The sequence below is a fragment of the Harpegnathos saltator genome, unplaced genomic scaffold (genome assembly GCF_003227715.2).
Source record: "Harpegnathos saltator strain DR-91 unplaced genomic scaffold, Hsal_v8.6 scaffold59, whole genome shotgun sequence".
In the NCBI taxonomy this organism is placed as follows: domain Eukaryota; kingdom Metazoa; phylum Arthropoda; class Insecta; order Hymenoptera; family Formicidae; genus Harpegnathos; species Harpegnathos saltator.
The window spans coordinates 1437563-1462742 of NW_020230415.1; the positions used below are offsets into that span (position 1 = coordinate 1437563).

General features: G+C 34.9%; 2 protein-coding genes across 3 annotated transcripts; both read right to left on the reverse strand.

Annotated features, from left to right (window-relative positions):
- Positions 1-5157: 5157 nt before the first annotated feature.
- Positions 5158-14929, reverse strand: LOC105180631 (laccase). Its single transcript, XM_011136823.3, has 11 exons — positions 14793-14929; positions 14352-14487; positions 13314-13446; positions 12736-12893; positions 11809-12076; positions 11241-11445; positions 10865-11055; positions 10582-10789; positions 10202-10438; positions 9535-9768; positions 5158-5455 (listed from the first exon to the last, which is right to left on the reverse strand). The coding sequence occupies exons 1-11, from the start codon at positions 14890-14892 to the stop codon at positions 5337-5339; spliced, it is 1989 nt and encodes a 662-aa protein (XP_011135125.2). The 5' UTR covers positions 14893-14929; the 3' UTR covers positions 5158-5336.
- Positions 14930-17172: 2243 nt separating this feature from the next.
- On the reverse strand, positions 17173-22425 carry pix (ATP-binding cassette sub-family E member 1 pix). 2 transcript variants are annotated; one of them, XM_011136822.3, is made up of 9 exons: positions 22112-22425; positions 21048-21279; positions 20464-20679; positions 19897-20104; positions 19616-19802; positions 19110-19516; positions 18204-18516; positions 17779-18013; positions 17611-17658 (listed from the first exon to the last, which is right to left on the reverse strand). In XM_011136822.3, the coding sequence occupies exons 2-9, from the start codon at positions 21258-21260 to the stop codon at positions 17611-17613; spliced, it is 1827 nt and encodes a 608-aa protein (XP_011135124.1). In that variant the 5' UTR covers positions 21261-21279; positions 22112-22425. The 2 variants fall into 2 exon arrangements, with proteins under 2 accessions (XP_025159902.1, XP_011135124.1); XM_025304117.1 differs by lacking the exon at positions 22112-22425 and having other exon boundaries at positions 17173-17658; positions 21048-21260.
- Positions 22426-25180: the final 2755 nt, after the last annotated feature.

Sequence of the window (25180 nt, forward strand, 5' to 3'; positions counted from 1 at the left end):
AAGCTTAACTGAAAATAATGTAGTTATAAAAGCTACTCCTGCTGAAGCTATGGTTTATTTAATTGATAACAATTTAACAAAAAGCCAATATCACCATATGCACATGGAATCTAAATGACGAAATGCTGATATATGGCCAAGATATGAATTGGTAACAATGGAAATAGAACAGTGTTATCCGAAAGGTATAATCGTCACAGATATAACAGCTACAGTTCCACTTCAAAATTTCCTCGAACATAGAGTGAAGCGCCTAATAGAAATGCAAATAGAGGTTATTGACGCTGACATGCAACAAAAATCTTTGCAATGTGTTGAAGCTACATTGATATTATCATAGAGTTTTGATGGATCTAGTGATCACTCTACTTATAATCAACACTTTAATAATTCAGGTGAATCAGTTGGAACAACGGATGCTAACTTGATAGCTACAACTACCATTCCATTACATTTAGTTGCTAGACATGGTGCAATATATAGGTGTAATAGAACTCCACAATCGATAAGATTTTGTTCGCCAATAATGTTAGAGTATAAAAAAGAAACTCTGGAAAATATTAGAGCGACAAATGAGAAAATGAAAGAACAGATTACAAATTTGCGTCCAATTACATACGAATTTTCCAGTGGCAATAGAAAAATTATAGTCTCCTGTTCCTTCTTTTGTACTCTTATAGATGGTATAGTTTTGAGTATTTTGACTGGATCTCCTGCATTTGCTAATTGCCCAATATGTCACGCCACGCCAAATCAGATGAATGAAATTACAAATTTTGGTATTCCTGCATTCGAACCGAAGTCAGATACATTACAATACGGGTTATCTATACTATATATGTGGATTCGTTTTTTTCGAATGTTTATTCATATCGTATTGAATTAAAGGTTTAGAAAGTTGCAAGAGATGAAGCAAAAACTATAATGAAAAAAAGAAGAAGACAAATTCAGGAGCGATTTCGAGAAAAATGTTCAATGTCAGTAGATCAACCAAGATCAGGAGGTGTTGGAACCAGTACTACTGGAAACGTCTCCAGAAGAGCGTTTGAAAAGCCGGAACTGTTAGCTGAGGTATTAGACCTTGACGTAATGATAGTTAAAAATTTCAGAACAATTTTACTTGTGTCGAACAGTCAATTTCCAGTTGACCCTATTAAATTTTAAAAGTTTTGTCTTGACACAGCGAAGATTTTTAACGAGAAGTATGAATGGTACAAAATGCCATCAGCTGTTCATAAAACATTAGCTCATGGAGCACAGATTATATTAAACTCTCTGCTTCCTGTAGGCGTCTTCAGAGAAGACGTAGCAGAAAGTCGGAACAAATATTATAGAAATGATAGATTATAGTACGCACGACAAACAAATAGAATTGATAATTTAACAGATATGTTTAAATGTGCCTTAGCAAGTTCCGGTATTATAATTTCAACTATTAGCTTACAAAAAAGAATTAATACAAGAAAGCGTAAACTTTTTCCACCAGAGGTTATAGATCTATTATTTATTAATGAAATAGACTTTGACATTAATTTAAAAGGTGATGATATTTTTAATATTACTAGCGAAACTGAAGACGAAGACGAGTGCAGCTTCGAGCTTGAAAATATAGTATTTCATTTAGACGATCTTGATATAGAAAAGGAAAGCAAAAATATTGAATAAGTCGTTATTAATTAATAAGTTTAACAGTCATTTTCAATTTCAAGTCTTGATCGACAATTTTTTAATTTTGTCGGGCGCCATATTGGATCCACCATTTTGTATTTCTAATTTTTAAAGTCATATTCAAAATCAGCGATCTCGAAAACCCCGTAGAAACCCTCCAGGTTTCTACGGGCACGGTCCTTCCATGTCCCAATCTCTTCGTCGCCATCTATTTTTTCTTCCGCGTTTCCCGCATTCTTTCCTCGATCTTCAGACAAGAGGGGGAAGGGTAACTAATGCGAACCCATCGTTCTTTAAAAGAACACCTCAAGTCCCTGCTTTGGCATTCGCCCAATGCCCCACGGAAAAACCACGGTCAAAACCGTAGGAGAGGCAGTCTTCTTGGACAAATATGTTCGGTCCTTTTCAAAAGATCATCCTTCAATCTCCAGGATCCAGAGAATCAACAAATGTTGGAGAAACTATCAACAAACAAAGTAAATACAAGCAAAATATCTGAAAAGACAATCTCTTATAATTAAAACATTTTAAATTTTATCGGAAAAGACTAGTCTGTAATAGGTTCCTTCGGCTCAACTCGGCCGCTGACTCGCTCCTATTGCTCCTCCAACAAACGCAGACGTTCCTTCCTCATTGTTCGGATCTCTTGAAGCGCACCCTGCAGAGCCGACGTCTCCGATACTCCGGAACTTGTTGCATCTGCTCCTGCCGTCTCCGGCTCATTCAAGCAAGCGCGCTTCCGACGGCCAAGGACTGCGCAGTAGAGCCAATGATTTTGACCGGGTAATGAATTACCCGGGTATTCGAGTAACCCGCTCACTATCTGAAATATGTTGAAAATACCCGGGTACCCGCTCGTATTACCCGTACTTTTCAATAAAACGTTTCAATTATTCGTGTTTGTTTAAATTATCTGCCTACTTCACGTCAAATTTCTGACGGTCTCGATGACATACGTTAATTTAATATCGTAATCAGATATAACCTGCATTTAATAACTGCGTTTGCTATTAATTATGTCGCGTCCAAAAAGTTGGGTATGGAAATATGCTGTTCCGTCAGAAGATAGAATGCAGGCGAAATGCAAAGTGTGTGGCCTCACTCTAAATTACGTATATTTCGCAACGACTTCGTTTTATGGATGTGATTATCCATTCTCTGAGTCCGATTGCATCATTTCTTCTGACAATCCTTTATTACATAGACACTCGAGTAATACGGATAATATAGATATTCAAACAATATACAGGGTGCACGATTTATCTGAAGACATTAAAATATCTCGAGAACTATGCATTGGATAAAAAAAAGTGGTTAATGAAAGTTGTTAGTCTCGAAGGGGGACATCCAATGATACCAAACTCGACCTCCCACCCCACCCCCTGGGGGTGAGGGTTGGGGGCAACTTTGAAATCTTAAATAGAAACCCCCATTTTTTATTGCAGATACGGATTCTACGCTACAAAATACGTAAATTTTGTCCGAAACTTTTTTTTTTATTCGTGATAGATGGCGCTGTAATCGCAAAAAATTATATTTTCCGCAATTCTCCAGAAATGATCATTGGATTGAGAAATAAAAAATACCTGTTCAATATTTTTAAAGAACATAATAAAAGTTATTCCCCCCTCCCCATCCTCTCGGGGTAGGGTGGGTGATAACGTTCAAATCTCAAATGGGGATCCACATTTTTCATTGCAGAATTAGATTGTACGTGAAACTTTTATTGAAACAATTTTTTTCATTCGTGATCGATAGCGTTGAATTTTTCCGAGAAACTACTTTTAGCGTTACACAGGAACAACGACGAGGACGTAGTAGTTTTATGTTCCCTTCGGGTGTTTTTTTAATGTGAGTCCCCTTGCCTCTCACAGATCGGGGTGCTTTTTTAATGTGAGTCCCCTTGCCTCTCACTGTTCAATTAATTAGAGTAAGTGTTCGAAATTTTTACCTTCAACTTCAATACACTTATTGATCCTTTTTTCAAATGACTGTACACAGGATAGGAGCATATCTGCGGGAGTTTCAGCGCAAGCGTTTCTTATGCGTTCTACCATGTTTTCACGAGTTGTTGGCATTTGTTGATAAACCTTATCTTTTAGGTAACCCCACAGAAAGAAACCCGGCGATGTCAAATCAGGCGACCTAACAGGCCAATTAATCGGGCCACCTCTGCCAATCCACCGACCATTGTAATCACGGTCTAATACTTCCCGTGATCATTTCTGGAAAATTGCGGAAAATATAATTTTTTGCGATTACAGCGCCATCTATCACGAATAAAAAAAAAGTTTCGGACAAAATTTACGTATTTTGTGGCGTAGAATCCGTATCTGCAATAAAAAATGGGGGTTTCCATTTAAGATTTCAAAGTTGCCCCCAACCCCCACCCCTAGGGGGTGGGGTGGGAGGTCAAGTTTGGTATCATTGGATGTCCCCCTTCGAGACTAACAACTTTCATTAACCACTTTTTTTTATCCAATGCATAGTTCTCGAGATATTTCAATGTCTTCAGATAAATCGTGCATCCTGTAGATGATGCGAGTAATACAGATAATACGAATAATATGGATAATACGGGTAATACCCGGGTACCCGGGTACCCGGATATTTTCCGTGAATTTCGAATAGTGAGAGGGTACCCGGGTACTCGGATACCCGGGTATCATCAGCTCTACTGCGCAGCTCCTCGCTTCACTCGTCATTTCGTTTCCTAACTCTGTCTTTACTCACTTTTCACTCGCGGCTCGCGTCGCGACAATTCTTGTTGCGATCGCGAACAACTTGCAATTCAATCCTGAACAGTTCGTGTTTAGCGGACGACCTGCGATTCAATCCCGGATGAGCTCCCAAAATGTTACGCATCGCGCACGCTCGGGAAAATAATAAGGAGGCAATTTATAAAAATCGGTTTAATTGAACTCGCTATGTCTTTACAACTCGGAGGTCCTCTCCCGACTCACTTTCTCTCGTTGTTAACAACAACAACCCAGCAACATCTGACCATGCTGCCGCTCGCTATCCGTCTTCTGTCTAATCAATAATTCAATGCCGTAACAATATTATTATATTTATTCAATATTATTATTTAATGAAAAAGAGGAATAAGAGGAAGCAATTGCCATATATTACATTTATGGCAAATTCCTCCCCTTGTTCCCCCTTCTCTCGCAAGAAAGAACGTATAAACACAAAACAGAACGGATCATTTTTTACGTAAGCTCTACCCCCATTCCTGAAATTTAGAAGGACACACAGTATACCATGTCTATAAGTAAGACGTTTGTAATCTCAAAATAATTATGTTGGTCAGGTCAAATTCAGAATGTAACCAAAAATTAATGAAAGCCTGGAAGGACACAGGGCAAAATAATATAGGATGCACCATTAGAATCCGGATATAAAAACATTATATTGAAAAAGTCATTTATTAGAGAATTATTAAAAATTATATATATATATATAATTTTAATTAAACATTTATTCGCATATTTCCAATAGTATACAACAATTTAAATGTGCTATTTATTTTGTTCATTATTGCGATAAATGAACCTAATGACTTTCATAAATTGTTTTTCGTCTTTCTCTGTCTTTAAAAAGATAAAGTTCCATTTTCGTCATAGAATTAATTGAATTAATTATATATAATCTAATGACAACCAGCTTTAACATATTGGAAAATGTGGTGGTATAGGTGGTAAGTCTTCTTCTGTTCCAACATGTATAACAACGTTCATTCCTGTCACGGTGTGCCAAACGAAATGACAGTGAAAAAACCACCAACCTGTAATATAGCATAAATATTAGAAAGAGAAGAGAAGGGGGAGGGTGGGCGTGAGAGAGGGAGAAGGAGGAAGGGAGAGGAGAGAGGGAGAGAGTGGGAGAAAGAGGGAAGGATAAAGGGGGCGGGAGGGAGAGAGAAAGGGATATTGGGGGAAGGAGAAAAATGGAAAAGGGGAGGGAGGAGAGGAGAGGGAGCGAGAGAGAAAGAGAGAGAAGGAGTGAATACATATACATACATATATATATTTATAATATATACTGTAGTGTATGTGCGTGCATGCGTGCGTGTGCGTGCGCGCGCGCGCGCGTGTGTGTGTGTGTGTGTGTGTGCGTGTGCGTGTTTATGTGTATGTATTTATATTTATATTTATATATTTATAATATGTACTATATATAATATTATATACAGGGTGTACCAAAAGTCTGGAAACGGTCGAATATAATAATATCATAAACTATACATTTTAGAAAGAAATGTTTCAGACAAAAGTTATTTAGTTCGAAGGGGAACATAAGATAGTGTCATTGGATTGACCTTGAGTGAACGTTTCAAGCTCATACGGAGTTCAACTTTGTTTTTTTTAAATGGAACCCCCTATTTTTCATCGCATATTCTTACAACTCATCTCGAGAGCTTTCCAAAACACTATAAATAAGTTATGTTTTATTGAGTATTTTCGGAGTTATGGGGCTTGAAAGTTACGATACCGTCGGCAAGCCAAGGTATACCGCGTGGAGGTTGCACGATCGGATTTACACCTCTTGTGTGTGTGTGTGTGTGTGTGTGTGTGTGTGTGTGTGTGTGTGTGCGTGTGCGTGTGCGTGTGCGTGTGCGTAGGCGTGGGCGTAGGCGCGGGCGTGTGCGTGCGCGCGCGCGTGTGTGTGTGTGTGTGTGTGTCACAGCAGAGATAAGTAACTACTTGTTCAAAGGATTTAACATGGTCCTCGCCATATCCTCGCATAATTCATAGTAATTCTTTCTGAAAAGAATCGGTAGAAGATTCAATGAATGCGGACCATAGACTAAGGGAAAATCCAGATATCGAAATTATTATACTTTTCATAGTTCTTTTCCAATAAAAGTCTTGCTACATTAATCGTTCTACATTAATCTGATTTGACCTATAGTCGAACGTTTTCCTATCCTGGATACATTCAGCTCTTCGTATTACGACACACTGTTCGTATTACGACAAGCAACTGAGTGAAAGTTCAGTGGCACCCAGAATGGTTTTGTCTGAAAGAGAAAAAATTACTTTACTGATGATGCGAGGATGTGGTGACCGCGTTAGATCCTGTGAACAAGTAGCTGCTTTATTTAACAATACGTATCCAAATCGTGAACCGATTTCAAAGTCTACAGTCCAGAAAACGGTCAGACAATTTGATGAAACAGGATCCGTCAAGGACCGACAACGCACTGGCAGACCGAAATTAGCGGCAAACTTGGATAAGAGTTTCGAAATGATACAAACATTCGTTGAAAATCCTCATTCTACTTTGAGCAAGGAAGCACAGGCGCATGAGATTAATATAATGTCCATTCATCGTATTTTAGTGAAAGAGAAATGGCATCCTTTCAAAATTAAAATCACTCAGGAGCTATCGGAAGATGATTTTGACCGAAGAAATGAATTCTGCGACGAAATGATGTGTCGATACAATGATAATAATAACTTTTTCGATCATATAATTTTTTCCGACGAAGCTTCTTTTGAATTGAATGTAGCGGTCGGCATAATTGCCGATATTGGAATGATGAAAATCCTCACTGGATGCGTGATATCCGCATGATACTCCCAAAAACTTAACGTTTGGGCGGGTTTTTGTGGACGTATTGTCGGACCATTCTTCATTAATGGAAATTTGAACGCGGCGACCTGTCAGGAACTATTGCAAAATGAAGTCATACTCGCTCTTGAAAATATGTTTGATGGGAACATAGAAAATATTTGATTCCAACAAGATAGTACAGGCCCACACTATGTAGTAGCAGTATGGCAATTTTTTGATAATACTTTTCCAAATCGATGGATAGGAAAATGTGGTAAAATAGAGTGACCTACTAGATCACCAGATTTTTCTCCTGTCGATTATTTTTTGGGATATCTTAAAAACAATGTATACGAAACAAAACCTGTCAACCTTGCAAACCTTAGGGAACGTATAATACCAAGTCGATCTTATTTCGGCAGAGATGAGACGAAATGTTTTAAATAATTTTTATCTATGGCTAGGCCATTGTCAAGCAGCAGACGGAGGTCAATTTGAACACTTACTCAACTAAACCATACACCCCTACACACACATACACACACGCACGCACACATACGCACACACACAGCAGAGAGGGTTTGGAGTCATTAAATACTACGAGAATGACGAACTGTGGGGTCCTTATGTCTGCTGTGACACACACACACACACACACACAAGAGTGTAAATCCGACCGTGCAACCTCCACGCGGTACAGTCGCGGACATAAAGGTTGTCACTTTTTTTTTAATGACTTTCGGGACGCATCCTGACTCGAGAAAGATGAGAGCTGCTGCTCCGCCTGCGGAGCACGCCTGCACAGTAACTCACAACGAAAGGCGAGAAATGAAATATACGTCGTATGACATAAGTATGTCAACAATCATTGCGTTCAGCGGAGAAAACCGCTCAGTGATTAGTGACTAAATAAATACGATTTCACTTAAAATTTAATACTTGTTAATATACATACCTGTTCAATACCTTGCAAAAGACGCATTCCCATTTGAATGACTTGCACTATGTATCTATCCCTCCGCTGATTTTTCAAAATGTAAAAATTGGGTGCATTCACGACACTCAACGGTTGAGCAACTGTTGAATAATTTGTCAATGTTATTGGTATTTGAATGTAAGGACCTAACAGTAAGGACTAATAGTCATTAGTCGCTCATTGAGCAGTTTTCTCCGCTAAACGCAATGATTATTGACATACTTATGTCATACCACGTATATTTAATTTCTCGCCTTTCGTTGTGAATTACTGCGTAGGCGTGCTCCGCAGGCGGAGTAGCAGCTCTCATCTTTCTCGAGTCGGGATGCGTCCCGAAAGTTATTAAAAAAAAAGTGACAACCTTCATGTCCGCGACCGTACATCTTGGCTAATGCCGGCGGTATCGTAACTTTCAAGCCCCATAACTCCGAAAATATTCAATAAAATATAACTTATTTATAGTGTTTTGGAAAGCTCTCGAGATAAGCTACAAGAATATGTGATGAAAAATAGGGGGTTCCATTTAAAAAAACAAAGTTGAACTCCGTATGACCTTGAAACGTTCACTCAAGGTCAATCCAATAACACCGTCTTATGTCCTCCTTCGAACCAAATAACTGTTGTCTGAAACATTTCTTTCTAAAATGTATAGCTTATGAAATATTCGACCGTTTCCAGATTTTTGGTACACTCTGTATACTATATACAGAGTATACTCTGTATACTGTATATTGTATACTGTATATATATGAGGTCTGTCCCAAAAATATCCGACCTTTGCCTGTATCATGAGAAAGAACTATTCCGGAGTGATATGGACAACGTCGCCTTCACAGTAGTTTCCTTCCGAAATAATGACCTTCTGCTAACGGTGCACCCACTTACGAAAGCAGTTCTGAAAGTCATTTTTCTGATAGTCAACAGCTCCCTCGTCGCATTACGCTTTATTTTCTCAATAAAGTCAAATCTTGTGCCCTTCAACGGATGTTTCAACACAGGGCTATCTGGACAGTACAGAGGTTGATGAAGTTGGATAATGTCGTGTTTAGTCAAAAACTCCTGAATCAGGTGAGATAAATGAGCAGCTACATTTCATGCAGTCATTGTGAAATGCGACGCTCGAAGTTTTCGACGCTCACACAATTGCGTACCGTTGCCAACTGAACAGCTATTGGGTCGTGTCGCTTGGTGGAGGTACTCCTAAAGGTCCACTTTAAATACTGAATACCTGTTTTCCACAATAGGCTGCCCAAAGACAAAGATATACGCGGAGGTCGGATACTTTTGGGACAGACCTCATACAATATATATGGTATGATAACACTATTAACCTGGATTATTAGCCTTGAAACGTAAAATGACATAACCGCTATTTGGAACTATTACAGTATCCTTGGGACCACAGTTATATTCGCCATTTTGCATACGTTTACTATGGTCTTCCAATAAGTTTAACATATCCAATTTATTATTTGTGTCTGTAGTATTATCAAACTGACCCGAATATATTACGCAAAAACTGTAACCATGCAAATGAAACGGATGATTCACATTTGGTACGGGATCTGTAACACATAAAATTAATCTTTATAATTCAGGAAAATAACATTTCATCAGTTGTTTTAACGTGTTACAATTGTTAATTTATGCTAATGAATTTATATAAATATTATCTCAAAACGGCCACATAGAAAATTAATGATAAATTTTTTAATACATACAACAAATGTAGCAACGTAAAATTCTAATATCAAATGTCGAATGTAATAATAATAACTTTTTAATGGCATAAAAAATATTAATGTTTCAATATTTTTATATTAGATTTTTCGACTTTAATTAAACTCCAGAATACATTACTAAAGTATCATAAGATATTTTTAAAATATTTTAAATATGTATATGTATATACATATTTATGTGCGTATATATCTGTTAAATAGATATTTATAAAACTGCCTCGCCTTGCAAGATGTATCTTTTATTTGAATATCTTACCTTTATCAATGACCATTATATCAACGAGTGCACCATACGGAATTGATAAAACATGAGTACACATGCAGGGATTTGTGCACGTGGATGATATAGAATTATCTGTACATATAGACTGAGATCCATATTTGTCTGCATATTTTGATTGCAAGATAGAAGATTGCAAAATAAGAGGTGATGGTGGGTCCTGATACGAAATATTATTGATCATACTAATTAAATGGGACTTATCGATAGCAACTGAAAACATGCGCAAAAAATTTTATCATATATTGTATTGTACAAGAATAAAAATGCAATAATATTCAACATATGTTTATATATGCTTTCAAAAATATCCCCAACTTTTTTCTTCATTTCGTTTTTTAAATAACAATATTTACCAAAGAATTTCTGATAATCCTCTGATGTGTTCCTATTAAACAAATTCATATATTCTGGTGGATCTAAATCAAAAAAGTTGAATGACAATAGTAATGTTACATCTGCTGAAACATTCAATGGTATTTTATCTTCCTTTGGCGAGTATATCTTGCGTAAATGGTGTATACAGCGATCAATCTCGCAATTTGTGGAATTTAAGGGATTAATCTGAAATGTTTTTTTAATATATCATGCTATATATGAATTCAATATACAGAATATAAATATATACAATATACTTACAACTATATTCTCACTTTGAGGTGGACCAGAATATCCTGGTCTTGGTGATAACGACGATTCAGGACTATTGTCATAGATGAGATGCGCCAATTGATATAAACCCTCATTTTCACATTCACCGCTTCCTCGTACATGTATCCAATATTGTCCCCCTACTTTAGAGGCGTTTATTTTAAAATCGTAACGTTCACCTGCATTCATGAAACATTCGTCAGTATATCTATGACATTTTATTTATCAAAGAGAACCACGAAGAGAACCAGCTACATTAACTTCCAAACATTTATTTCTTCATTCGCTTGAGTATATCAATAAAAAGTAAAGGATACAATTTGTATGTGGCTCACAATTAAGTAAAATATCGAGTATACGTTACCTGAAGCACTGTTAATCTCAGTTACCAATTCAGGCTCCACGTTTTCGCCGTCTGTAGCAATTATTTGCAATGTATGATTCTCAATAGTCAACGTTACCGGACAAACTGTACCACACGCGTTGATCATGCGAAATCTGTATACTTTTCCGCTTTCGACTCTAAATGTTGAAAGCGGAACTGCAGTCGTCTTGTTAGTCTCTTGATTCTATAGAAATCATCAATTTCAAATACAACTAAGAATATATTGGCGATACCAAGATATAATGAATCATATAGATTCCTCGCCAGAGTATTTCGAATATTAGTTTTTTATTGAAATTTTATAAAAAATTTCAAAACGGCTTCATACTTTTACAAAGTTCTCAGACAAAATGCAGTTTAAAACTGTTTCTCTGTTCCGAAAGTATATTGAGCAAAGTGGTGACAACTGAGAAAGAAATTTGAAGGCTCCTACACGCTATATTACACGCACACATTTATTGATGTATTATAAATAAAATTTTTAACTCCCAGTCTTTGAACCATTATTAATACAAATAATGATAATCGAAATTGAAATTCTTCTTACCGTCCAAGTGCCTCTTCCGTTGATTAAAATATTATCTGGAACTTGTCCTTGTTTTGATCTGTATCGACCGGGAAAACGCTCCAATGAAAATTCATGAAACAAATCGCTAATTATTATTACGTGTTCGGGGAGATCTTCGTCATACGTATCGAGAGACGGATCCTCTGGATCGCGTATGATTAAGGCTCCATACTGTCCGTCCATTAGAAAAGTACTTTCATGTGAATGATAAAAATGTGTACCCGCATTATTTGCTTTAAACTTATACCTGTAAGAAAAAATATCCCAAATTGTGTGTATGTGTATTAATATTGAAAAAGATAAAAAACAAACTACTAAAAATAATAAAATATTAGAAAATTATATAGTTAATATCAAAACCACACATAAATACAAAGTGTCCCAAAACAATTTTCTCGTGAAGACATAGACCGGATTAAGACAAACATAAAATTTCCATACCGTTTTGCGATATTTACGAATTATCGAGTTATTAATGATAGAAATCTGAGGAGTGGGCGCGTGCCGAGATAGATGATTGGAAAATCGTTGCAGCTTCTCGGGTCATAGCACGGCCCAGTCTATCTATCAACTGTTGCCGATGTGGGGCGAGAGAAAGGACAACGCGCCGTTATTCGTGTTTTATCTAGCCGCTCCTACGTCTTACTACACGTCGGAAACAGTTACTGGATCAACTGGGTCGTACCGTGGCCCGAGCGGCTGCAACGTTCATCCATCTCGGCGTATGCTCACTTATCAGATTTCTGTAATTAATAATTCCATAACTATTGCGAATCGTAAAATGATATGGGATTTTCATGTTTAATCTGGTCTATGTCTCCACGAGCTTTGTAAAAATTGCTCCGGGACTTTGTATATTATTTGAACACAAAGAAAATTAATATTGAATTATTTCTATTGCCATACCTGAAAATGCTATTTGAATGAATTGGACATTGTGTCACATATGGTACTCCGTCATAATATTGAAAACCTTTTTGAAAGACACCGTGCCAATGTATAGTCGCCTCAATACCCTCGGCTGCGTTTTTAAGATCGACAATAATGGTATCGCCGAGACAAACCTGATAAACCATCATTTGTTTGTAATATAATAGTATCAGAATATCGATACATTATTGAAAAGAAAAAAATAATAACGACAAGAAGAGAACATGAAAAAACCGCTGAAAAAGGATACTATACGGGGATCAAATATATTATATTATATTTATGTCAAATACTGAACTTATGTATGCAAAGCCCTTTTATTTTAATATTATATACACAATTCAAAAATTTTAATTTGAATATTATTATAAATATTATTAAAATTCAACCGAAGACCGAAGAATCTATCATAAAAATATTAAATAATATTAAAAATATATGATAAGAAATATATATAAAAATATTATATGAGAAGGCATCCCATATATAATTCATATCGATAAAAGTGCTTTACTACGTCGAATTTTATATTAATATGTTGAACGAATGCATACATGAATACTTGGACCTGGTAACATACGATTGATGGCAAGTATTGTTTTCTCAAATCCATCACTTATGCAGCACTCACATGATAATGGACTTATTCTTGAATAATTCGTTGGTAGATCACAAGAGTCGCATGCCCTGAAACAAAGAAGTCTGATAAACAAACGTTTTCAAACCATATTTCAAACAATATTTCATTACAGCTTATATACACTGCTCAAAAGAATTATGGCATAGATATTTTATTGCCGAAAATTGGCCAACTTTGGCGATTACTTCGCGAAAAATTATTGTAGACCAATAATTTTTTTTTTTTAAATGAAGCTTGAAGTCTCTATTTTAAGAATGTATCTTCATTTTTTGCATGCGATGTACCTACCCCCAGTAATTATTGACTATGGAATTATTGACGAACCACGGGGTCCTTATCTTTTTTGTCACGAACACACATAACATGCGTGCATACTTGGCCCGAAGGCCAAAAACAACGATATTTTTGAAGGGCTGTAACTTTACGAAAAAAAATTATAGCGACTCCATTTTTTTTCAAATTCAAGGGGAAGATTTGAACTTTATGACGATGCAAACAGCGTCCCCGAAAAAAAATTGTCCACGTCCGTGCATTCCGTTAAACTTTGCAATTTTCAGTATACCAAACATGCCTTCAGATGTCAGGGGTTATAGGGGTAGGGGTGCATCGCATGCAAAAAATGGAGATACATTCTTAAAATAGAGACTTCAAGCTTCATTAAAAAAAAAATTATTGGTCTACAATAATTTTTCGCGAAATAATCGTCAAAGTTGGCCAATTTTCGGCAATAAATTATCTATACCATAATTCTTTTGAGCAGTGTATATTTATTTAATGGTATTAAAGATCGTGTTTATAAAATTTTCTATATTAATTAAGAAATACAACAAGTTCTAGCCAACTTTGGTCAATTTTCTGTAATACATTTTTCTTTAATCAAAATCTTCCGCGCAGATACTTTTTTCTCTCTTCATTTTTATTAAAAATTCAACCATATAATGTAGGAACGTACTTGTTATTCGTCGTGTAAGCTTCAATTTCGAAATGATATTGACAGACTTTTGGTGGCTCTCCAATTTGACACTTCCGTGCGCATTCTGTTGAGTTTTGCACTTCCGGTGCTGCTGTTGTTAACCGCCATCTCCATGCTGTTTAACATAATAACAGAACTTCTTCACATATATCTATCTATAAGAATCAGGAATTTAATTAAAAATGGTTAAAAATATAGATATATAAAATGATTCCACGTAAAGTGTTTCTTTTTTCTTCTCAAAAAAATGAAGTAAAAGTTAATGTTTACCTTCTTTCTAAGTTTTGTTCTCTAAGTTTTGACTAACACAACCATTGTAGGACAACTTTTCCCAGAGACAGATTTATTACAAAATTCTCAAATCTCTAATTAAGCTTTAAGTTAACAGTTTTTTTCTTTTTAATAAACTCAAATGGTTACCTTTACAAAACAGTACATTCGTGCATATTAGAAACAATAGCACGAACGCGTATGTTCCTGCGGATGATCGCGCGTTAGAGGAAAACTGCGAATATCGCATGCTTACAGTCCCAAGTGCTAAAGTTTTTGAACACAGTTCCGATAAGCAGTAGTTTTTATTTCTTTTTCCCTATTTTAAAGCACAAGCTTCCTCATTTAAAAAAACCGACTTAATTTTCTACAGTCTTGATTATCTAACTGCAGTTATCAGCTCTGACGACTTTCCACAAGTAAGTACAATTTCGTCGGAATGAAGATATGGAGAATCTTTTTAAATAACACCGGGCCAATGTATAAACATTTCAACATCCTCAGCTACGTTTTTTAATGTTTTATTTTATAGATTTTATTTATTTATTTATTTATTTGCTCATATTATATCATATTTATTTATTTATTTTATTTATTTATTTGCTCAAGTAATATCTTCGTTTCAATTGTTGGAATTGTTTATTACGTATATTAGACTAATGGTAGTAGAGCTAATGTATTATTAGAGTTTTCTCTCACATTTGAGACACATGTTAAAATATGGAATTAATGGAACATTCTTCGAATATTTTATTTCGTTGGATTTCATCGATTTCATCAGATCCTATCAGGAGTTTCAAAACAACACCTTGCATATTCAGAATTAATTTTACTATTCTATATATTTTAGCATTTATGCTATTTTATATAAATAGATATATTATACATAATTTTTAAAATATTTATGTTACAAAAGACAAGTTGCAACATAAATTATGTTATTAATAAATGTTGCATTATACATGAACAATACAGATCAATAATAATTTTATGTTTATTGGCTCATTGAATTATGCTCCAATTAGAACTATCACATTAGGAAAATATATACTGAATTTCAAAGCGATTTAAATATTATTTTTTGTGCAAATCGAGATGCAACCAATAATCCAATAGGACTTGTTTCTAAGAGACTTCCAAAAATTATGTTTTTTCATTGTACATTTATTGCGTTTCAAACTGTATAAAAAAATATTTTTTTATACAGTTTGAAGCTATACAGCTGAACTAGTGCAATAAGTTAAAATGAGATAACTATTTTTTTTCTTACTCTAACTTATTGCAAAATAATCAATCATAAACATAATCAAGTCGTAAAATAACTATATAACACATATAAAGCAGACTGTTGTTGGCAAATGTGTACAGAATATAATCACGGATAATCACAGATAATCTAAAGAAATCAAAAGAAAAAAAAGTGAATTGACAAATTGTGTCGTAATTAGAGCTGATGATTTGGACCGGATAATGAATTACCCGGGTACCCGAGTACCCGCTCACTATCTGAAATATGTTGAAAATACCCGGGTACCCGCTCGTATTACCCGTACTTTTATTATTCGTGTTTGTTTAAATTATCTGCCTACTTCATGTCAAACTTCTGACGGTCTCGATGACATACGTTAATTTAATATCGTAATCAGATATAACCTGCATTTAATAACTGCGTTTGCTATTAATTATGTCGCGTCCAAAAAGTTGGGTATGGAAATATGCTGTTCCGTCAGAAGATAGAATGCAGGCGAAATGCAGTGTGTGGCCTCACTCTAAATTACGTATATTTCGCAACGACTTCGTTTTATGGATGTGATTATCCATTCTCTGAGTCCGATTGCATCATTTCTTCTGACAATCTTTTATTACATAGACACTCGAATAATACGAATAAAACGAGTAATATGGGTAATACGGGAAATACTCGGGTATTTCCCATCAGCTCTAGTCGTAATGCAAATATTCCGTAATCAACCATCGTTTTTCGTTATCTAAAATAATTCTTTTCTTTAAAATACTTATCATAAAATGACACAGAGAAGATAAGTTATCGTATAATTACAGGTGACCTTCAGATTATATTTGCATCTATATACGCTGACGTCCTGCAGGATAAACAAGGAATTTACATATCGGTAAATCTTATCGAATATGCATTAAATACAACCTCTGGATACAGTTAAAAAGTCGAACTTGTATTCTTAATGCACTCGATATTCCAAATGATAATTATATTATTATTATTATATGACAAGATCTGATCATTACTACTTACATGGAGAACATGAAGAAAAAAAAAACCAAAAGTAACCTTCATTCTAATGAAATCAGTAAAATATATCAATAATCATAAAAAAGAATTGGGTAGAAGAAAATTATAAAAGAGGAAGGAGTAGTACTAATTTAGAGTGAATATCTAAGAAAATGAAGAAGAAACTGTATATATATTTAGTTTTATCCATACAGATATAACTCAAGTCGTTCCTTCACCTTCAATCCAGAACGAAATAATTTATCCAATAATTTGCTCACATATCTTTTTGCAGTTTAATATTATTCCATCGAACATACATTTAAATGGATTCGTGATATTGCGATTTTCTCGTTTCACACATCGAATATACACAAATTATATAAATAACTAATAAATGCACAAAATCAATATCTGCGGTGCCTTTTTAATTTTTCTGTACACAATTCACCCTACTTATTCATTCAGATATTCAACAGCTATGCATGGCTATACATTTTGCTTCATTCACATAGTAAAATGATGACAATTTTACCGGCGAAAGTATTCACGTTCTCAAGTTTTATTGAATACCCTAGATCATCGCGAAATACATAGCGTTGATATATTTTACGATGTTATATCGTAAAAAGTCCATTCCCGGCATTTAAAAAGTGTAAAGATTTACAAAAAATCCTTAATGATATTCTATATATGCTGCCATATACAATACTACATATCTTATTCCTCCAGGAAGAAATATTGTCCAGCCTTCTTCTGTTCCAAATCCTGTAAGATAAAGAATTGATTAAAATAAAAATAAATCTTATTTTTCACCGTTAGGATATAAAAATAGCAGGTAAACATATACTTGAGAAATAATTTGTGTTAGCTAGGATTTATATGTACCTTCACTGATTGATTCTTATTGATCCTCGGTCGGAAATTATTCGGATCTCTCCTGAAAGTGATACCCAATAGTTCTAAAAATCTATTCATACCATTCAACAAAGACTGAGGACTGTGCGCGGTAGTCGCTAATGACGGCGTACCGGAAAATACTATCACGCGATCAGCTAAGTATGTTGCCATTATAAAATCATGCTCTACTACGAATCCTGTTTTCTTCGCGTGCAGTATAAACCTGAAATGTAAATAGTTATATATCTCGTTTCCATTGCCTAATCGTATATTTATTCGTTTTTTTCTTTTTAACTGTTCAATTTAAACAATTGCAAGTGCAGCAAAATCGAAAGAGAAACTTAAAAATTATGTATCAATATCCGTATATCGATGAAACTGATTCTTTGTTTTTATTGATGAAAACCGAATACCTTTTAATGACTTTTGCAGCGACCAGACGTTGTTCAGAATCCAAATATGCTGAAGGTTCATCGATCAAATAAACATCAGCGGGTTTTCCCAAACAAAGAGCTAAAGCAACACGTTGCAACTCGCCTCCAGAGAGATTCTGTACCTCTTGATCCATAATGTCGTCAATTTTCAGAGGCTTCATCACGTCGGTCACGAACTGCGGATGCACGTACGCGTCTCTAATCTTTTCATGCAACAACTGTCTGACGATGCCTTGCGACTTGGGACTTATCTTCTGCGGTTTGTAACTTATATGAAGCTGAGGAATACTTTCTGCAGATGTAATGATATTTTACATTTTACAACTTATATCCTCGGATGAAGTCATCATCTGGTTATTCTCAATTGTATTGCAAATAACGGAGTTTTTGCATATAGCATCTGTCTGGTGAATAACCAGATTGAATTTTTATTATATGAGTGTTCGGAATTACTTTCACTTTTCAGACGATTTTCGGAAATTTTCTCCCACTTACTTTCCTTTATCTTCCCTTTACTGCAATCATACGCTCGCTGGTCATAGATCTGATAATTATGCTTCCCGTCTCAGGGTTGTTAACATCATAGGCGTTTATAGTAGCTGTAATTACAAATAATTGTACAGCTATTGATAAGCGCTTCTTAAATGTTACGATGTCAGCAGTCCTAAAGCGGAAAGCAAAATTGTCAGATCTATGGCCAGTGGGCGTGCAGATGCAGTAAAGGGAAGGTAAGAGGAAGCAAAGGGGAAGAAACTCCCAAAAATCGCCTGAAAAATGAACATAATTTCGAACATTATATATCGAGTAATTTTACATTAATCCGGTTCTTTATCCAGTTATTTATCAGACAAACTATATATATTCTAGATTTACATGCTGACTCACCCGATCCATCATCCGGCGGTAAATTACCAGCCAACATTCTGATGAAAGTCGTTTTACCAGTTCCATTCTCTCCTAGTAGTACAAGTATCTCCGAGTCAGTAAACTGACCCTTCTCGACGCTCAATTTGAATGAACCCATGGTCTTTGTCATCGCGGGATACTCGTAGTGATTCATACGCTTAACTTCTTCCTCAGTTGCGCTTTCTGCTACTTTGAAAACGAGAGATTCTTCACGAAAACGCAAATTTTCCGTAGGAACAAATCCGTCAAGGAAAATATTTATTCCTTCTCTTACAGAGAATGGCATAGTAACGACCCCATATGCTCCGGGCACGCCGTACAGGCAACAAATAAAATCGGACAGATAGTCCAAGACGGACAAATCGTGTTCCACCACAATTATAAATCTGTTAAATTAATTACAAATAGTACATACATTGTACAATAGTACGTACATTGAATATACAATTGATCAGTCGCAAGGCTTTTATAAAATTAATGCTTACTTATCTGGATGAATAAGGGATCTGATAGTTACGGCAGCATTAAGACGTTGTTTGACGTCTAGATAAGAAGAAGGCTCGTCAAACATAAAAATATCTCCGTTCTGAATGCATACCATCGCACACGCAAATCGTTGTAGCTCACCACCAGAAAGTGCTTCGATACCTCGATCACGTATGTGTAACAAGTCTAAAAGAAATGCATGTTAATATAAAAGCATGCATCCCAGTGTACATACATAACTGCTAAAAACTACAAAAACTGCTAAAAATTCGAAGTTTACCGAGCATTTCACAGATTAGCATTTGATTTTTGCATTCGTCTTTTTTGTCCAAAAGTTGTTGCACCGTGCCCTTTACCGCTTTAGGAATTTGATCGACATATTGAGGCTTGATAAGTGCTTTTAAATCATCTTCCAAGATCTTGGTAAAGTAATTCTGCAATTCGCTACCCCTAAAGTGACTCAAAATTTCCGTCCAATCCGGTGGATCCTATTAAACAAAAAAAAAAAAAAAAAAAACCACTCGTTATTCGTCCTATTAACACTTTGCCGGCCGCTTACTTCTCGCATCGCTTTTACGCTGTCGTCGGCGAATTTCGCGCGGGTTCTACTGCTCGCCGACGGTGATATTAAAGAATGTCAAGAAAAGACAATCGGGATAGTTAAAACAGAAGCATAGTGGAAACATTGTTGCCGCGCTGAACCGAAGTCACGCGTACATGACAGCGGCCGATAACCGTCGGCGAGCAAAAGTCACGCGTACGTGACAGCGACCGGCAAAGTGTTAACCAACCAGAATCTATGTTTACATATATAGATACGTAAATTATATTGTAGAACATTACATACAGAAAACCTGCCCAGGTTCGGTTTTTGTTTCCCAGCTAAAATTTTAAGGGCAGTCGATTTACCAATTCCATTAGTTCCTACAAGTCCAAGAACTTCACCAGGACGTGGAATAGGAAGTCTATGCAGCTTAAATGAATTTTTTGAGTAACGATGTGTTGTTTCCTTTTCCAAATTGCTAGGAAGATTAATAATAGATATTGCCTCAAATGGACATTTCTGCAAAAATAAATTTTTATTATTAATTATAATGTTAATATCAGTTGTATGATATTAATATTAGTATTATGACTAATTATTTCTTATCTTTCTTATGGATAGTTATTCTTATTAGTTATTTATTTATATTATTATCACTACACGATAATTAATATAACATACATTCTAATTAAATATTATCCAAATTCTTTAATAGACAGTTTGTTAATCTTTTCTATATAATATTCAAGAACATATAAATGTACATATGTTATTTATATAACTTTAATTATGAAATCTTATAACTCAATTCAATAATTTAATTTAATTTGATATATTAATTATAATGCATAAGCATATTTTTATAAAACTTGATTATGTCTATATACCTTGACACAGATACCACATCCGATACACAACTCTTCTGAGATGGATGCTATTTTACTATTTGGGTTAACTTCTATACAAAGTTTTCCCATTCGTACTACAGGACAAGACCTCTTACATTCTTGTCTGCATCGCTTAGGTTTGCATTTATCTGAATTTACAATTGCTATACGAGTCAAACGATCAGTTTCTTCCATAGACTTTTTTGGTGGCATGATGGAGAATTAACTTAAACTGTAATTTAAATTAATGATTAATTATTAATTTAACAATAATGTTATGTATTTATATTATACATTATATTATAATTTATCCATCAAATAATATCAACATTTTCACTGTTATTAACTAAGGATTAATACCAATCTTGACAAATTAAAAATCTAAGATAATTAACAGTATCATTTACTTACAAAAAGAAAAAAGAAAAACAATAATGAGATAATTTCTCCCAACAATTTAATGTTTACAAAATACATAAAGTATATAATATATAAGTTCAAAATATATAAGGTGTGCAAAATAGTTAAATAGGTACATATAGAAATTCAAAATATATAAGGTATGCAAAATAGTTTAAAAAAAGAAGCAGTAAAGTAGCTTTTACACCAATCCTTTCACAAGAAATCTATTCTTTTTTTAACTTCTGAATTAGTACAATAAGTTAGAATAAAACAGATATATTTTCTGTAAGTTCAGTTTTTCGAAAAAGGAGACCCAAGATTTACCAAAAATAATTTATGAACACGTGATCTAACCAAGCTAGATATGCCGTTAAACAATCATTCCATATTGAGATTATTGTTAATCTTTTGACACTCTTTTGTATTTTTTCTTTAATAAATACGAAAACATATTAATTGCAAGTCGATTTGTGGTTTCAACTACATTATAATTGTCACAAGTGTAAAAGCTGTTAGTACCACGCGACATTAACCTATCATCTCGTAAGAGCTGAAAATACATTTCGAAATAAAGTTCAAAATTATCTTGATAGCCATTAAAGAATAATTACTTCTAACGCATTGTAATAAAATAGATAATAATGAAGCATTTTGAAACGTACCTATTAATCAAAACGTGGAAGAACAATCCTAAATTCTTTCCGATCCTTCTTCAAGAGCATTTACTAAACCGCAATCAGCGACTCGGGGAAAGGAAATGGAAGCCAATCAGGCCAATGGTGAGAAATTGTGGGTAGGGATGGGCGACATAGACTACGTTTACACGGTAAGGTTAATCCGGATTAGTAACAACCGTAGTTAGTGAATTCTTTGATTCGATTGGTATATTCTTTTAGATCTAAAAATATACTCTAATCGGATTCGAGACTGCACTAACTACGGTAGTTACTAAGCCGAAGTTAGAAGCCGTGTAAACGTAGTCATAGATGGTCTGTTCTTTTTAGCTGTACTGCTGAACTAATGCAATAAGTTAGAATGAGATAACTATATTTTTTCTCATTCTAATTTATTGCACCAGTTTAGCAGTGCAGCTAAAAAGAACAGACTCAGGGTTCGTTCTTTTCAGCTGAACTAGTGCTGCACTTGAACTGCACTGGTTCAGAACTAGGGGTATGTTCTTTATAGCTGCACTGCTGAACTAGTGCAATAAAGCCAGCGGCAAATAGTGCTGGTTTTCATGCTGGATTGCTTGCTGGATGAAAATATTGCGTTCTGATTGGTACATTTCCGAAGATGGATGGAAATGCACCAATCAGAATGCAGTATTTTCATCCAGGAAGCAATCCAGCACGAAAACAAGCACCGTGTGCCGCTGGCTTAAGTTAAAATGAGACAACTTTTTTTTCTGAGACTAGAATGAGACTATTTTTTATCATTCTAACTTATTGCACTAGTTCAGAGCAGCGATCATGAATCTTTCTCGTGAACTTCTTTTTCATTTTTCACTTTTCACTGTATTTTCATATAAAAAATAAATTGTAAAAAAGTGAAAAGTAATATTTCTGTAATACAGATAATTAACATATAAATATAATTATAGTATACAAAATGTAAAGTATAACGTATTAATAAGCATTATGCAGCTAAAATTTATAGTTGTAATGTAATATAATAATATAATGTAAGTAAATATAATGACTGATTCAAACGTTAACCGTGAAATGTAAATTCTCAAAACGTGAAATATTTCACATGAACTTTTAATTTGCTCATCTATATTCTTCTTTACATGTAAGTTGTGCATTTCCATGAAAATTTTCAACCATCAAACAATGTGGGCTGTATTCCAAAATACACTGCTAATACTAAAAATATATAGTTTGTGTCACGCAAACTATAACTTTTCAGCGCTGGCAGTGAATTTTGGAATACGGCCATGGTTAAAACGTGAAAAATAATTAGTGCTTTCCAAGCAATGTACACTCGCGGACATATATATCTACATAATAGTTAGTGCCCGTTTTTTTGTAACTTTCGGAACGCATTCCGATTCGAGAAGAATGGGTGCATTTAGTACTACAACCGCTCACTGAGCGCTAAGTGAGCTCTTGCATCTGATTGGTGTATATTTTTAAATCTAAAAGAATATACCGATCAAATGTAAAGGCTCGTCTACATTAGCTGTAAGAGTAAGGCTGTAAGGTCGCAAGACACGAAATGAAATATTTTCATTCGCTGACAGCTTACGTTACAGCTTTACAGCCTTACTCTTACAGCTATTGTAGACGAGCCTTAAAAGCTCATTGAGCGCTCAGTGAGTAGTTGTAGTACTGAATGCACCCAATGAGAGTCACTGCTCCGCCTGCAGAGCATGTCTGCGCAGTGACTCATAACGAAAGACGAGAAATGAAATATACGCGGTGGGACATATCATAATAATACAGACTCAGATGAAATGAATACTCCAGCATTAAATGGAAATAAGGGAACACAGAACAGACAAGAATCATCCGATGTAAAGCCAGCGGCACACGATGCTTGTTTTCGTGCTGGATTGCTTGCTGGATGAAAATACTGCGTTCTGATTGGTACTTTTCCGAAGATGGATGGAAATGCACCAATCAGAATGCAGTATTTTCATCCAACAAGCAATCCAGCACGAAAACAAGCACCGTGTGGCGCTGGCTTTATACTCCGGGGGACATCCGAAAAAGGTAGAGATAAATAAATATATTTATGTTTTTAAAACAATACGAACTTAATTAAGAGAATTAAGCTGCATTACGATAATTACGATTCTGTTATACATTTATATGTGATTTATTGTTTCAGCAACAGCCATCTTCTATAGCAGAAAAGCAATGATATTACATACAGAAGCAGCTGTTATAGCGAATTTTGAATTTTTGGAACATACAGACATGGACATGGAAGAGGAAGGAGATGAAGAGGATGAAATTTATTATGCAAATACGGATACCAAACCAAATAAAGCAACGTTTACTATCATCTTGCGTTTTAATGATATTGTTCACGCTATTTGTTAACATCCCACACAGAACAAGAACCTCTAATGGACTTCCATAAGACATCTATCATGGATATTCATAACCTCTATAATACATCCATGAAACTATACATATATGGACGTTTAATAGACATCCACAGTTACGCATTTCAAACTTCCATTCAACCTTTAGTAGACGTTTTTATAGACGTGTCTCAGACGTAGTATAGATCAATTATAGATATTTCATGGAATTTAAATAGATGGTTAATAGACTATATAAATTTATTATATACTTAAATTTAAAATTGTCTTAATATTAAAAAATTGACTTAGATACACATTAAATATTGTAAAAAGATTTTTATTTTTTATAAAACATAAGAATTACAACATAAAACAAATAAAAGCGATATAAATTGTTGTAAAAAGGTAAGATTAGGCTGGTGTGAAGATGGTGATGAACCGTAATAGATTATCCAGGAAGCGTTGATACAGAAAGCAGCATAGGAGGCGGCAGAGAACCATGACAAGAACTCCGGAAACGCTGATATAGAAGGCGATGGGAGGCCGCAAAGGATAGTAGTCTAGAAAAATAAAATTGTTTTATTTAAAACAACTTAAAAGAACAGAATAGATAAATGCACCTGGACGGCCTCATCAACTTCAATTACATTAATTGATTGATTAATGTCCGATTCCACCAATGTTAGTTAAACCTTAA